The sequence below is a fragment of the Sus scrofa genome, chromosome 15, assembly GCF_000003025.6.
Source record: "Sus scrofa isolate TJ Tabasco breed Duroc chromosome 15, Sscrofa11.1, whole genome shotgun sequence".
In the NCBI taxonomy this organism is placed as follows: Eukaryota; Metazoa; Chordata; class Mammalia; order Artiodactyla; family Suidae; genus Sus; species Sus scrofa.
Window position 1 is genome coordinate 63,683,800 of NC_010457.5, and position 16,421 is coordinate 63,700,220.

At 38.5% G+C, this 16,421-nt stretch overlaps 1 protein-coding gene across 6 annotated transcripts in view; it reads left to right on the plus strand.

Annotated features, from left to right (window-relative positions):
• Positions 1 to 16,421, plus strand: part of GPD2 (glycerol-3-phosphate dehydrogenase 2) — a 135,914-nt gene that overhangs the window by 91,077 nt on the left and 28,416 nt on the right. For all 6 annotated transcript variants that reach the window (XM_021075780.1, XM_021075778.1, XM_021075777.1 and 3 more), the window contains 2 exons: positions 9,934 to 10,098; positions 10,941 to 11,085. In XM_021075780.1, the coding sequence (XP_020931439.1) occupies positions 9,934 to 10,098; positions 10,941 to 11,085 (310 nt within the window). The remainder of the gene's footprint in view (positions 1 to 9,933; positions 10,099 to 10,940; positions 11,086 to 16,421) is intronic.

Below are 16,421 nucleotides of genomic sequence, written 5' to 3' on the forward strand. Positions count from 1 at the left end.
TTAATTAAGATCAGGAATTTGCATAGTAAATACCAAGTTCAAGCAAAAGCAATTGGATAAATTTTACTATAGTTAAAATAATATCTGTTAAAAATATATTTGTCAGTTGAGCCTGAAAGTTTGATTTTTGTAGTTAAGGAGAGAATTCAATTCTTAATAGTCTTCTTTTTTTGGAGTTCAAGCCCCAAGTAAAGTTTCTCAATAAACATTGAACTAGGTAGCTAAGAGGTATTATTCTCAAAACGGAGGAATGCTTATGACTTGGACAACAAGTTAACGACTGAATCAAACAAAAGGAGAGGGAAGGTAAATTCAGTAGAAGGATATCTCTGTTAACAGTAATTATTCTTTCTTCATTTTCACAATGCTTCCCACTTTACAAATGCTTCCATGTGTGCTCTAATCTGATCATTTCGGTGGCAGAAAAGTTGATGTTAACTCTGCTTTTCAGATGAAGAAACAGACTCTGACGGTTAAAGGGATGTGCCCAGTATCAAGCCAGTCTGATGCTCTGTGTCCTGAACTCAGGCGTTCCCCGTTTCCTGGCCCCGGTGCTCTCCCTGGGCTGAGTGTTAGCCTGCTTCTCACGTTAAAGTGATAGTGCACATTCTTTTCAATCAGGATGTTGGGCTCTGGTCAGACCGATTTGATAACAATTTGATAAGGTATGGAATCTTCCTGTGATTAGAGAGAGGAATCTGATAAGATACATGACTCAACTTGCACAGATAAAGGTTCTCAAAAGGCTGCTTCCAGTTAGAATTCCCCAGCTGGTCCTCGGCACACGGTTCCATGTATTTGTTATGTAGCTCACACTCAGAATCATCCCTGGGGCGGGGGGAGCCATGCCATGGGTTTGTAAAAAGTTGTGTGCATGTACTGACACACAAATGAGACCACGACGGAGGGGTGTTTCTGAATCAGCAAGTGGATTCACTTACTCACTTTTGCCAGTCCTTCTATGAGAGGTGGCTTATTTCCCATTGAAGGGCTTCTGTTAATTGATTATAGAATTGATTCTCAAGTTTTCAGGTGGCTTATTTGACATTTTGTGATTGCAGCTTAGAAAAATGGTAGAGCTGGAAGGAGCCTGAGAGATCATGAAGTTCCACTGTGTTGCTTGAGCAGTGAGCAAACTGAGGCACAGGTTTGGGACTTGCCCAGGTTTTTAGTCACAGGCAAGAGAAAAATAAATAGGGCTGACTTAAGCAGAAAAAAACTTTTGGAGAAGACATTGAGCAACCGGCAGAAATACAGGGAAAACTGCTGAAGGCATAGCTGGAGAATAAGGGACCAAAAATAGCTGCAGCAACCAAAGCCATAGATGAAATCCTATCCCAGAACCTGTGCTACCCACCCCTCTGTCTTGTTCTGCCATCACTGCTGACCACTCTGTCCCTGTACCCCTGGAAAGGGATGGTGCTGCTGCTTTTCACCTCTATTGTATGTCCTGCTTCCTGACTCCTCAACTGGTTTCAATTAATTTTTGCCACATTGCTCATTTTACCTTTTTCTTCTTAGAAGTATATAAAAATCTATTTTTGGCTTATTCTAATTGCCCTGGGTAGGCACAGGAGGGGAGGGGTCTTCACCATAAGCTGATATATAGACATTTTTGCATAGATAGAGCAAATGACTACCCAAAGCATTCTAGTTTTTGCAATGTAAATGTGGTTTTAGTTTCATTCAAATCTAGCTAGATTCCTAAGTATTTGAAAAGTAGAAAACTTACTCTTCATTAGATTCATTTAAAACTTTTTTAAGAAAGGAAAGCCTTGAGGGTATAGAAACTTTATGTACTTAAATATGTTATATTAAGGCCCTTCACAGTATTTCGTTTACATGGGGCCAGAGACCACAGATCCATACTGATTGCTAATTATTCAGATTGTAAATAGCTTATTTGAGAACTTAGGGTGAGACAAAAGAAAGATGAAGGAACAAAAGACCCAAGATAATGAAAAGGATATTGTAAAGAAAAAGGCTGGGCAGAATTATGATGCAGTTCACATCTTGTGCCTGTATTTAATTGTACCTTTGTATTTAATAATAAAAATGATTACCTGCTCAAGGCTAACAGGTGTCCCTTCCTGAGAACTGTAGTATGGATAAGTGACAGCAAATTACTTCAATTCATAAACTTTGAATATCATGCTTTTATTTTGAGTTTCTCTAGTCCATACTAGAAGACATTTCCTGCAAAAAAATGTACATCAACCCAGGAGGATTTTTAAACCTAATTCCTGATAAGTATATGTAAAATATAGGTGACTATTTTAAACTATGAATGAAAAAAAATCACTTTGCAGGCACTATTTAATCAAATGTGTTTGTATAATACCATGGTCACATTTCTGATAGTTTATGCTTCATATGAGCTTTGGATACATGCTTTTGCTCATTAGCAGTGATTAAAGTTTATAGGTGGCACTCGTGCTTTTAGGACTTGATTGCCTTCCCTGCATTTTCTCAACTTCTTGCTTATCTTGACTGCTTTTCCTAACTGCCCTGCCATCCTTGTGTCCCCAGGGAGTTGCTCTCCCTGACCCCTATTTTCCCTTCTGTTGCCTTTATTGCAATTTGTAATTGTCTTATTAATTTGTTTTACTTGCTTTTACCTGTCTTCCCCATTAGAATGTAGCTCTGTAGAGCCAGAGACTAGGGTAAGCTTATTTTCCCTATTCAGTGGATTCCTAATGCTTAGCTTCATGCCTAGCTCATAATATGTACTCAATCAGTATTTGTTAGAGGGGTCTGCCACTTGCTGTTCTAATTCTACATCAAACCCTTGCTTGCTCTAACTTTATCACTTGCTTGCTCTAACTTTTTCTTTTTGCTTGTACTTGTACCAAAAATTTTGTGATAGAAGACCTCCTGTTTCTACTGTCTGCTGGGTAGCCAGGTGGAGAGACAATAGTCCCTGGATTCAGTGGAGACCATAGCTAGAGTAAGGGTAGGGACCGTTTCTAAAATCTCTAAGACTTAAGCATGTTTCCCATATTTGAAGGATCTCTGACCTGTGATTATATTCTGTAATCATGTTCATTCATTTACTCATTCAACAAATACCTGAATGTCTACCAGGTAGCATGTGCTGCTGGTAGGCACTGGTAAAGCAAAATTCAGTAAAATACATCCTGCTGTCTAGGATTGTATTAGAATCAAGGTACCCTGGGCCTGGAATTATGTGTGTTTGTGTGTCTGTTGTAATTACAGCTCCCAAGCACAATCCCTGGCACTTTTTAAAGCATTTAGTACACATTTGCTCAATAAATAAGTGTTGAATGCAATTATTTAGAAAATAGTTTATGCTGTAATAAGGGTACATATATAGTGCCATAGAAGCATAGCAGAGAGAAGGCTATTGTGTCTGAGAGGAGTCAGGGAAGGTTTCATGAAAGAAAGATGAACGTTTGAAGAGTTGACCAGGTAAGGCAAGATGTTCATGGAGTAGGGATAACATGAGCAAAAAGCAAAGTGAGAGGTATGAAAGAGCAGCTTATTATTTGAGGATGAGCCAGGAGATTTAGGGTGAGAGCGAGGGGGTCATAGGCATCGAGGCTGTTACTGAGTTCCTTTTTCAGGTACCCCCTGCACTAAACAGCTTTTGTGCCACAATTTAATCACCTGCCACCATCTATTTATAGCATTTCTAAAGGAAAATGAATTCTGCTCTAAATAGCCATCCTGGAATGCAGTTTCAAAGGTAGAACCTGTTTTTAAGCTGCAACTGACTTTATTAGAAAATTGGCTATATTAAGTATAAGCCTGTATAAGTTATCTGTTGCTGTAATACCACAGAACAACCATAAAAACTCAGTAGCATAAAAATAGTTAGGATTTCTTGCTCATGTATTGGAGTGTTCATCTAGGCAGTTCTGCTCTCACCTGGCATTGGCTCAGCAATTCTTCTGGTCTCCACTGAACTTACACACATGCTTGACTCTCTGTTCGATCATATAGGATAGCCTTGGCTGGGATCACTGGAGCAACTCACCTCGCGCCTCTCATTGTCCTCTTGGGTCAAAAGGGTAGCCTCAGGATCCCTGTCATGTCATTGGCAGAATCTCCATTTAAAAATCACATCTATGGGAGTTCCTGCTTGTGGTGGTGCAATGGGATCGGCAGAGTCTCTGCAGCACCAAGTTCAATCCCTGGCCCAGGAGGTCTGTATGCCACAGGGCAGCCTAAAAAGGTAAAAAAAAGAAAAAAAAAATCACATCTCCTATCATTCCCTTGACCAAAACAATTTCACATGGTGTGTCCAGAGGCCCGGTGGGAGTAGACACAATGAAAACTCTTGGCACTGGGCATGGCTACAGGGTAGAGTGAAGAATTGGGACAGTTTTTGCAAGATAGTACATTACATGGCTCATAAAAGCTAACCAAATCAAGATTTCATTGTAATTCTAGATCTAATAGAAGAATATGATTTTATTTTTCTGATTTCCTTTATAAAGCGCCTATCTTTTAGTCTTTGTTAACACCCAGTCTCTTTTTAGACATGCTGGGCCAATGTCAGAGAAACCAGAAATGAGAAAAAGGCAGAAGCGAAATCTTAAGAGATGGATAGCTATTGAAGATTAGCTATTGCAAGTGTTGTGTAATTTCAGAGGTGCCCACCTGGCTCCTCTCCATTTATAGGATACTACAACCCAGAGGGATGCAGGGCACCATCTACATCCCCCATCCAGGTTGGTGACTCACTCAGAACTTAGGACCCAGTTGTCCCTGTGTTTTGTATGGTGGATTCTCCCTAAACCGCTTCGTGCATCTCCCTGACCCCCTCGACTCCCCCACACAAATAATCACTTTTATGATGTACTTTTTTGGGGAAAAGTTGTTGTTATAATTTACCTGAGTAAATCAGTTAAGAGTTTGGTTTGTTAGCTTTTGGATTACCTTTGGAGTTCTTGTTGTGGCTCAGCAGGTTAAGAACCCGACTAGTATCCATGAGGATTCGGGTTCAATCCTAGGCCTCACTCAGTGGGTTAAGGATCTGGTGTTGCTATAAGCTGCGGTGTAAGTCGGGATGCCACTTGGATCCCACATTGCTGTGGCTGTGGAGTAGGCTCCAGCTGCAGCTCCATATATATAGAAGTAGCTTCCCAAGAGATCATTTATGTCACTTCAGTCTGAAACAAGAAGCATGCCCTGTGGATTTCGTTGGAAATGGGATTAAAGCTTTAGGGAGGTATTCTTTTTCACAAGCATCCTTTCTCCCTCTTCTAGAAGCAGTTGAATAACTGCATAAGATCCAGATCAGGGCACAGTGAGGTGGAAGGAAATATTCTCAAGCGTTTTAACAGTGGCAGATTTTTATTGACGATAAAGTTACAGACGAGTGTTATTTTAATTAAGAACTAATTTGTTGCTAACAATTAGACTATACTATAACAATTTTATGGATTTCTGGATGCATAGATAGGTCTTTGGCTGTCTATATCAATGGCTGTATTAAAAGAAGATATGGAGTTCCCGCTATAGTGCAGTGGGTTAAGAATATGACTGCAGTGGCTTGGGCTTCTGCAGAGATGCAGGTTCAGTACCCTACCTGGCTCAGTGGGTTAAAAGATCCAGCGTTGCTGTAGCTGTGGCGTAGGTCAAAGCTGTGGCTTGGATTCAATCTCTGGCTCGGGAACTTCCATATGCCATAATTTTTTTTTTTTTTTTTAATAAAAGAAGGTTCTATGTAGAATTTCAGAGCATCATAAAATTATAGATCTAAAGGACCAGGAAAATGCCAGATAATTTTTTACCTAGGGTTTTTTCATGTTTACTCATTCTTCATACTCTTCACACATTCAATGATTATTTCTTTCTCTCACTCTCTCTTTTTTTTTTTGTTATTTTGCATGTTAACTTAGTTGCCAAACTTTGAAACCCTCTGAGAGAACAATATTGTTCTGTCTCCAAAATATTTATATTTAACTCCTATCCTTTAAAGGATTACATCTTATAATGTTTTTTACTTAAGTTATTTCTTACCACCCTGGGTGCAAGGCCATTGAGGACTAAGGCAAAATCCTCTTTACTGACCAGTCTTTTTGGGATGGGTAGATTTTATATTTTGTTTCTCTAAACAAGGGAAAACAGTTATAGTTCCACCTCTTATGTGCTTCCTCTCATATGAGTTGTAAGTTCAGTATGTGCACATATGTACAATTTCAAGTGCAAAAGGAGAACAGAGTAGGAAACAGATTTTCACAGTCCCCGTCTGGGTCCTTGCGTAAGTGCCAACGTAAAGCTATTCACTGATGAGTAAATGGTATCGCGCTGCCTGGCTCTAAAGAAACAGGCTTGAAAATCCAAACTTAATAAGCAAATCAATTGGGTGGGGGAGCTGAGATTATTGTATTACATTCCAATGACATGCAGTGTTGTCAAAAACTTTTTTCTCCGGAAATAAAATTACAGGAGGCATAGAGATACCTTTCAAAATGTCAGGAAAGGGAGTTGGGGGCGGGGGGCGGGGGGTGGATTTTGTTAAGAATAGTGAAAATATACCACTTCTCACAAGAAGCATACACTGTGAGCATCTGGGTATTTCAGGGTAAAGGGTGAATTTAATGCTGATGGGGAGGAGGAGGTCTGCCTTGAATCAAAGCAGGTAAATGAATTAAGTTGAATGTCTGCAAGGTGGGGACTTCTGGGTAGAGGTGTGAGCTCTCCTGTCCAGAGGGAAGTCAAAACTTAAACTCCTCAATTTTTAGAAGCTTTTAATAACTGAGTTTCATTCCTTTGCAGAGAAAGGAACAACTTGTGAGTTGTCTTGATGTGCTCATTCATAACCATTTCTCCTTCTGGCCGGTTTGGGTTCAAGTTCAGATTTTATACATTTCTGGGGATTCCCTGCTCCCTTCAAATTTATTGCCACCAACTTTCTGATGTTTGAAATTTTTTTTTCTTTTTTTTTTAGGGCCACAGCCACACATATGGAGGTTCCCAGGCAAGGGGTTGAATCAGAGCTGCAGCCGCCTGCCTACGCCACAGCCACAGCAACATAGGATCCAAGCTGCATCTGTGACCTTACACCACAGCTCATGGCAATGCCAGATCCTTGATCCACTGAGCAAGGCCAGGGATTGAATGTGCATCCTCAAGGATCCTAGTAGGATTCATTAACCACTGAGCTATGAAGGGAACTCCTGAATTTTTAATATGAGACAAACCATTCCATTACATAGTTAAAGATAATACTATAAATCTATAAAGACTATAAAATTTTATGTAATTATATGAGACTTATAGAAACCTAGAAGCCTATAAATTTAAGACTGTAAGTAAACCTATTTATTTAACACATTCTTGGAATTTGGCTAAACTTTATACTTACTGGATACCTGCTCTGTGCTTTGTATGAGTGAGAAAAAGGAGAGATGAGCAAGTAAAGACTTCTTGCCTTCCCATGTCTGGGCAGAGGTGATGTGAAAATCAGAGTAATTACAAGGGATGTTACTTCCAAGAGAAGAGAGATCACTGTGTCTTTCTCATCACTGGATTCCTTGCATTTGTCACAGTAGCTGACTCATAACCAAGGCTTATTATTGAGTCAATGGATAATAGCTGGACAACTAGTATCATAAAGACTAAAAATGGTATGTACAAGGTATAACGGTGATGCCGAAGGTGGAATGAACAGCTTCACCTTGGAGGGACAAAATACAGCTAAGGAGAGTCTTTCTGGGGAGGTATTTAAATCCGCCCGTGAGAGAGAATTGTTGCGTAGAGTTTCCAGAATGTTTTTCCAGCCAAAAGAGTCAGTATGGACAAAGACAAGAAGGTATGAAATGACCTGGATGCTCAGGGAGTTGTAAATAGTTTGACAACCCTAGATAGTAATGAAAAAGGGAGCACAAGAACTGTGGTGGGAGACACTGTTAAGGGCCTTCCTAAATAAGTAACATTTCTGATCCGAGTCAGGGCAGGTGCTGCTACTGAGCAACAGAGTGGGCAGGCAAAGTAAGGACCAGAGGAACTTGTTGCCACCTCACACATTTAACTGAGGTTGATCTTTTTCACTGTCAAGTGTTGGGATTTGGAAGCTAATTAAGAAGGCCTATCTTAGTATAGAAACAATAGAGCTTGATGAAATAGTATTGCCCCAGAGAGATTTTATCATTTAAAAAGGTATTAAAAGAAAGATTTTGTATTTTCAAAACTTATAGAGTGTCATTACCAGATGATTGTGTAAATAGATATATCATTTTACCAGGAAATCTATCATTTAATCAATGGGATTTCTGTCTGATTCCTTTGAACAGTGATGTCACACAGGATTGAAAATAGTTGATTTACCCACCTGGCTTTCCAGCGACTCATCCTGTGTGTAAATAAAGGCACATTAGAGGATGGATGAATTTCTCTATCTTAGAAAAGATGACTTGGGTTTCATGTACCACCCCTCAGGGTTTCACTGTTACATACGTAAATTTACTGGAAAGAGTGGGTGAGATGGGTACTCTCTTTAGTTTAAAGAGAAGATGTATTATGGAATTTTTGTTTCTTTGGACTGTGCATTTAACTTTGTGAAGCATATTCCAATTTTAAATGAGCCCCACATTCATTAAAGTTAGTTTCTTAAGCTTGGCTATTTTAATAGCAACTTTAGGGTCGTGTGGAGTTAAAATGAATAGAAACACTACCCTTCTTTCTTCCCACTTATAGTTCTGCTGCTTTCTTTCTTCTACTTTCATTCTATTAATTTTTGAATAAAACAACTCCTTATTTTGCACACTGAGGTTGAATGTATATTCTCCATGTGACAGAGGTTTTAATTTTGAGGGAAACGTTCTTGGCTGATTGTATTAGTCCAGCAGTTCTAGAATAAGATGTCTGTGGGGAGGGGCAGCAGAATCTTCAGTCATTGATTCTTTCTTTATAACTTTGCCCTTTTAGCTGGAACAGATTACCTGTGTAGTGTGTCTGGCCCTGCACAGACTGAATCACAAGGAAGAAGTTTTACATAAACCATTTATACTCAATGTTTGGTATTCTGGCAACATAAATCAACAACAATATCCATTATAAATTCATCCCTTCGTCAGTATTATCTTGATAGAACTGATCCCAATGTGTGAGAATTTGAACCCTGCTTCAATACATCTAGCCCTGGGTAATTAATTATTCAGGGCACAGAGAACCTGGCCCCTGCGATGTAGAGTAATTCTTCCTGGTCAGCGTTAACTCCACTGGCAATAATAAATAGAAAAAGTCTCTAGTGATGCCAGTATTTTAAAGTGATTAATCATCTTTCCCCCTTCACCTCCCCCTTAGTTTTCTTTAACTAGGATTTTTCAGCAATAAATCTTTAACAATACAGGTAGGAATTGTTCTGTAATTAAATTTCTCCCTGCTTAATTTCTTGCCTTTTATGTATGACTTTAAAAAAATGTTACATTTTAAGGAGCTCTGATCAAAATTCAAACCAAGAAAAATCCTTTTATAGAATACTGAAAGATTCTCTATGGAAGATTAAGCTCTTGATTTTGAATATTAGATAGAACACATATTCATAAAAATTGTTAATCAACACCAGTTGGGGTGTCAAATATTCTGAAGTTTTGAATTGCTTCACTTTCATGCATACGGGTTGTCTGTATTAGGAAAAGTCTGACATATACATATGTTCCCAAACTAAGGGAATAATTACTTATTCCTTAACTTTCAGATAATTGATGTAAGCTCTGTAGGGAAGGGATATTTTCCATCCTTTTGTAGTACAACAAAGTACACTTGGAGAAACGGCAGGTAAATGCCTGACCGAGAATGGCCATGTGTTTTCAAATCATGCCTTATAGAGCTGACCAGCCATCACATATATTCTGGGTGACAGGGGCAGATGTGACATATCTGTAATGACACACTTCTGTACCACCAGCCTGTGGCTTGAGGTGACTCCTGTCCCTTCTCTGATGCTTTCCCCTGCTGCAGGACAACACAACGACGCACGGATGAACCTTGCCATTGCTCTCACTGCTGCCAGGTACGGGGCTGCCACGGCCAATTACATGGAAGTCGTGAGCTTGCTCAAGAAGACAGACCCCCAAACAGGGAAGGAGCGTGTGAGCGGAGCACGGTGCAAGGATGTCCTCACAGGTAGGCGAAAGCTCTGGCAGGCAGGGGTTTCTTAGCATCTTGCCCTGCCTGTTTGTAACAACTCAATTATAGTTTTTCTTTCCCTTCTCTTTTACTGAAGCCAGATTTCAGAGTCCTATTAATTATATTACTTATTGTCAATAATGACTAGGTTTCTCATGAAAATTTTCACTTGTGGGACTTGGCAGTTTTTCCTCTTGTGTTAAACAATAATAATGATAAAGATAATAATAAATACCCACCATATTCCCACAGGTATGACTGCATTCTGTTTTTTTTTTTTTTTTACAAAAGCATGTTATGAAGAAAATTAAATAAACAGGCCAAGTTTCAAAGTATCACTTAGGTGACACAAGCAGTGTGTTTATAAGTTGTTAAAGTCAATCACTTTAACCTTGGTGAGATTTTCATTCCTGTCTGCTTCTATGGCCGTGGAGGCAGAATTTCAAAATGACATTGTTTCTGTTAACAAAACCAGCACTGTGATATATACTGGCTCACAGCAACACTGCTTCTGCATTTGTGTTTTAAGGAGAAAGCGGCCAATTCACTCACTTCCTATTTGGCACTTTAATGCCGGCCATTTTGCAAACTAGAATGAGAGCTGAAATGAAAAGGTGGCATGCTTTTTTTCCCTCCTGCAGTTTGGACTTGTTTTTGGTAAATTTACTCAGATGCGGGCCTTTTGTGTGGCTTTTCATTGACTCTGGTTTCCTGTGTCACTTAGTGTGGCACACAGTACACTGCGCCCTAGGTTAAGTTAATAGATGAATTAATAATCCCAAGCATCAGTAAGCAGAGAAACAAACGGGCTGTGTGATTGACGCTGCTTTCTTTCACAGGGCAGGAATTTGATGTGAGAGCCAAGTGTGTTATCAATGCCACCGGACCTTTCACAGACACTGTACGCAGAATGGATGATAAGGACGCCACTGCTATCTGCCAGCCAAGTGCCGGCGTCCACATCGTGATGCCGGGTTATTACAGGTACCCCTGCTCCCACTTGGCCCCGTTGCCAGAGAGCCAGGGCTGAAAGAAATTGTCTACTTTTGTTCTCGCAGCACACCTTTCTTAACAATAGATGGTCTAGATATTGTTCAAAATGAGGAGAAATAAGTTAAAAAAAAAAAAAGGAAAACTCAGTCTTTGAAAACACAAAAATACAAACCAGACTTGGGAATTTCTTACCTCTTACGGCAGTATTCCTTTCTAGGAGTTAGTGACTTGGGATCCATTTTTGTACTTTTTTCAGTGTACTCCCCTTTAGAGGCTAAGCCTTTATATTTTTGAATTTTAATTTTCAGTGAAAGGCTAAAAATAATTTTGCAACAATTTCCATAAAGGATATTTTTATTAAAATACCAAAAGGTAATTTTATAAAACACCCAGATTTGCTTATGAAGAATGTGAAAATGAGGACCACTCAAGTATAACTTAATGTTTATAGCTTTTGAAATGTGTTTTGAAAAATATAGCAAATAAAAATATAAATTATTTGATATAAATTCTAATCTATGAAATTAACACAGGTAATCAGAGATAGAGAAATGGGTAGAGATAGAGATGAAACATGAGTAGCTATTAATTGAAAATCATCTATGTTGGGTGATGGTCACATCATTCTGTTTTTTGTTGTTGTTGTTGTTGTTTGCTTTTTAGAGCCACACTTGTGGCATATGGAAGTTCCCAAGCTAGGGGTCAAATTGGAGCTACAGCTACCAGCCTATGCCTCAGCCACAGCAGTGCCTAATCCGAGCCTGTCTATGACCTACACCACAGCTGGCAATGCTGGATCCTTAACCCACCGAGTGAGGCCAGGCATCAAACCTGCATCCTCATGGATACTAGTCAGGCTTGTTACTGTGGAGCCACAAAAGGAACTTCACATTATTCTATTTTTGTATATGGGTGATTTTTTTGTTTGTTTGTTTGTTTTGTTTTTATCTTTTGTCTTTTTAGGGCAGCACCCACGGCACATGGAGGTTCCCAGGCTAGGGGTCTAATCGGAGCTGCTGCCGCCGGCCTATGCCAGAGCCATAGCAATGCTAGATCCCAGCCTCGTCTGCCACCTACACCACAGCTCACAGCAACACTGGATCCTTAAGCCACTGAGCGAGGCCAGGGGTCAAACCTGCGTCCTCATGGATACTAGTTGAATTGGATACCGCTGAGCCCTTTGTCTGTTTTCTTGACAGCTATATCCCCAGCTGTCATGTATGACATAAAATGGTGACCAGTAAATATTTTTCGAATGAATCCTACTAACTTTTTGGTGTTAATGTGTCCAAATTGGGATTGTTTCTTTTTTAAATTAAAATTTTAAGATACTACCTATAGGGAACTTTTAAAATATATGGAAGTTAAATGTGAAAACAAAACATGATTCTTCAATTCACTGGTCAGATAACCCTTGTAGATAAAAACCAATAAACAAGAAAATGATCACTATAGAAAAATAGAAAGATATAAAAAGAAAAGTGAAAACCTCCCTCTTTTTCTCATTCTCCTCATTTCAGTTCTCTGGTAATCAATAACACTTCCTTCTAATTCTTTTCATAAAATTTTATGTTTACACTCTATTTGAAATTATTACATGAAGGTCATGCTACACATATGTTTTGTACTATGCTTTATAATATGCTAATAACAGAGTAGATAGGTGATTTTAAGAAATATAAATATATACATATATCACCTGAATATAATATTTTCAAAACAGAATGCCATTCTTAATCCTAAAAATTTGGCATTAGCTTTGGGCTCCTGCCCATAAATCATGAAAGCGTTAGTCACAGCTGGGTCTGTTTCAGTCTAAGATGTAGTAAGTGATCTTGTTCTACTTTGGGTGAAATTAATATCTCCGTTTTTAGCACCTTGGACAACACTGCACAACCTTAGAGGAGGGGTCCAGCAGATCAGTTCCTGTTGAGGCTGTGTTGCAGATGAGTGCCTTGGTTTGAAATTACAGCCTGGGTTAAGGGTGCGGTCCGTCTTTTGGCACTGACCTTAAGCAGCCATAGCGCTGACATCCCAGAGGGATGGTTTTGCTCTCCATGTCAAGTCATTCTCTTGGGTGGATGGAGTCAGGAGATCCCTGACTTCAATGACTCTGGATTCCTCAGTCAATTACACACAACAATTATAACTCAAGGATTCGACTGTGTCCTCAAGGATGAATCACACCTTTTGGTGCTTACCTATAAGCTGGCTGATGATAACTTAAGGCTTTACATTTCAACTAGAACCTGACCAGTTTTTGGCGATGCAGAGAGCTCAGGAAACACTGACTGACTGAGTGTAGGCTGCTAAATGGAGAGCGAGGACCAGCTATGCGGTGTATCCTGTTGGGCTGCTTTCGGATATCTTTATGGCATTTATTAAGCTTGTTATGACCCTAACATTCCACATGTGGAATTATCTTATGCTTTGGTAGCTCTCTCTCTCTGGATTGTCTTAATTTCAGGAAACTCAACATACAGAAATCATTTACTTTTGGAAGTAACTCTTTACATTAGGAACAAATCTGAAATGTTTATCAGAGCTGTGGGTAGATGGCTTTTACAAAAGCAGTAACAATACACCAAATGACTGAAATATAGGAAAATAATCATCTCCTCCTTTTAGCCTACAAATGCTTTCTACTAATGACAAGAGGTCACTTTTTTTCCATAATGTGTGTTCATACTATTAGCTCCAACACTGATTGCTAAGTAGTTAACAATAAATTGATTTCAGTTTAAATAAGGGTACTTCAGGACAGCAATGGTCTGAATGAGAAAAATGTTCATTGCATCTAATCCTAGACACACACATAATTTACCAGCAAGCTTTTCCTGCTGATGTCAAGTGAATTATACATATTGAGAAAAAGACTTGTGCCTCACCACATTGTATATACCATCACTATAGTTGGTGATTTTCAAACTTTGCTGTGACCTTGCAGAATTAATCCTTCATAAGAAAACAAACTTTTCCCTATGGGCAAGCTATGAATTAGGTAATTTAGAACCAATGAGAAGTATATCCAGGTGGATTCTTAAATTTTTATACTATTCATTAATAACTTTGTCTTCCCTCTGTGCTTGTTAATTTTATGTTTGACACATATGTCCTCACTTAAGCAGTTGATTCTCTACAGATTCCAGTTATGTGTGTGTTGGTAACCATCATGTTCACCCTTTAAACTGTTTTTATTGCATTGAAAGTTTTTAAAGGATTCAGTAGTTGTGCTTTTCTAACAGCAATTCATGTCTAGGTTGACAAATATTATAATTTCCTGCTGAAATTGATCAAGTTTATTGAGTTATTTAGACACATTATATGATGTCTGGTCTGTAAAAGGATCATATATAAAATATACCAACATATAATTTGTTCTTTAAATGTGAGGATATGGAATTTATCCTTTTGTTTCACTATAATACTATTTACCAAATGGAAAGTTCAAACTCATGAGTTAATCATCACAAAGTGACTGATTTAATCTAAGGGCCTGTCCACCCAGGATCAATTTAGATGCTTATAAAACATATAATTAACTAGTTTTTAAAGATCTTTAGAGAGTTTTATGGCAAATACAAAGAAAAATGATATAGACATTTAGAGACTAAAAAATACTCAATATCTACATTTTTCAATATATTTTTAAAAAGTAAAATTATTTCTTTTAGGTAACTTGGAGTGAAGATGAGATCTTAGCTGCAGGTTTAAGTGATTGACATACTTCTGTGGTACCTTTTGCATGTGCTAAATAGAAGAACTTAGGCCCACTCTCTCCTGTGACTCATGTAGGCTGTAGAGTGTTTTCTTTCTGCAAAGGCTCTGTGGACATAGGCATTTCATAGGGTCTTTGTAAAGAAAGACTTGTACTCCTTGTGGTTTAAATAATGAAGAAGCATTAGCTAAGCTGATTGTAGATTTCTTTTCCATAAAAAAGTTATTTTTTGGTTTGCTTTTAAACAGTTTTTAGACTCATCCTTATATATTTGAATCTGAGTTTTTCTTTTTTTAATTTTAAGGGAGTGATAAACATAAATGGTTGACTATATGCCATTTAAAATGTATGAGTAGGAGTTCCCGCTGCAGCTCAGTGCTAACGAACTTGACTAGTATCCATAAGGATGAGAGTTCAATCCCTGGCCTTGATCAGTGGGTTAAGGATCTGGCGTTGCTGTGAGCTACAATGAGGTCGCAGACGCAGCTCAGATCTGGTGTTGCTGTGACTGTGGTATAGGCCAGCAGCTGTAGCTCCAATTCGACTCCTAGCTTGGGACCTTCCATAGGCCACAGATGAGCCCTAAAAAGCCCAAAAAAAAAAAAAAATATATATATATATATATATATATATATATATATGGGTATGAGGGATTTTTTGAAATTGGTTTAAACTAAATAGAACTGTATTTTTTAATGTAAGACATTTTATTAATAGAAGCTGAAAATATATTTATAGAAAATAACTTTAACATGGGCTACTTATAAAAGTTCAGTCAAATTGAAACAGCTCTCTGAAGACTTGTAGTGTTCCAGCTATTTGAAAATGACACTTTCAGATTCCCCACACTGCTTTAAAGATGTCTCCAGAATTTTAGAATGGTTAATTGGTTAATGGATACATTAAAACAACAGTTTCTAGTGATTTAATAACACAATTGGATAGGTTTTGTTAATGTTTATTTACAGTTGCCTATTCTTTCAAGCGTGTTTTACAACTTGGTTTTAGAATATGAAGTGAGTGTCGGTAAAAATTCTTGATTGATATTTTTGAAGCCTTTATGTAGTCTATCAGAAGAGGCATCCTTGGAGTTCCCGTCGTGGCTCAGTGGTTAACAAATCCGACTAGGAACCTTGAGGTTGTGGGTTCGATCCCTGGCCTCACTCAGTGGGTTAAGAATTTGGCGTTGCCGTGAGCTATGGTGTAAGTTGCAGATGTGGCTTGGATCCCGAGTTGCTGTGGCTGTGGCGTAGGCTGGCAGCTACAGCTCTGATTAGACCCCAGCCTGGGAACCTTCATATGCCACGGGAGCGGCCCAAGAAATGGCAAAAAAGAGAAAAAAAAAAAAAAAAAAAGAGGCATCCTTAAACCTTCATGATAGACTGGTGTCTTCTGTCTATTTAAAGATTTTCATTGCTAAGATATTCCTCTCCTTTTTGACCTTACCCCAGTACATTATTATTTAGGTAGTGGTAGAAAACTGAGCCCTTTTCTCATGGATGCACCTCTTGAGATTTCTGTAAAATTGAAATAAAGTAAGAAATCTCATCTTTGGTGAAGTGGCACAAGATTATTCAAGCACACACAAAAAAGTAAAGAACTTTTTGAT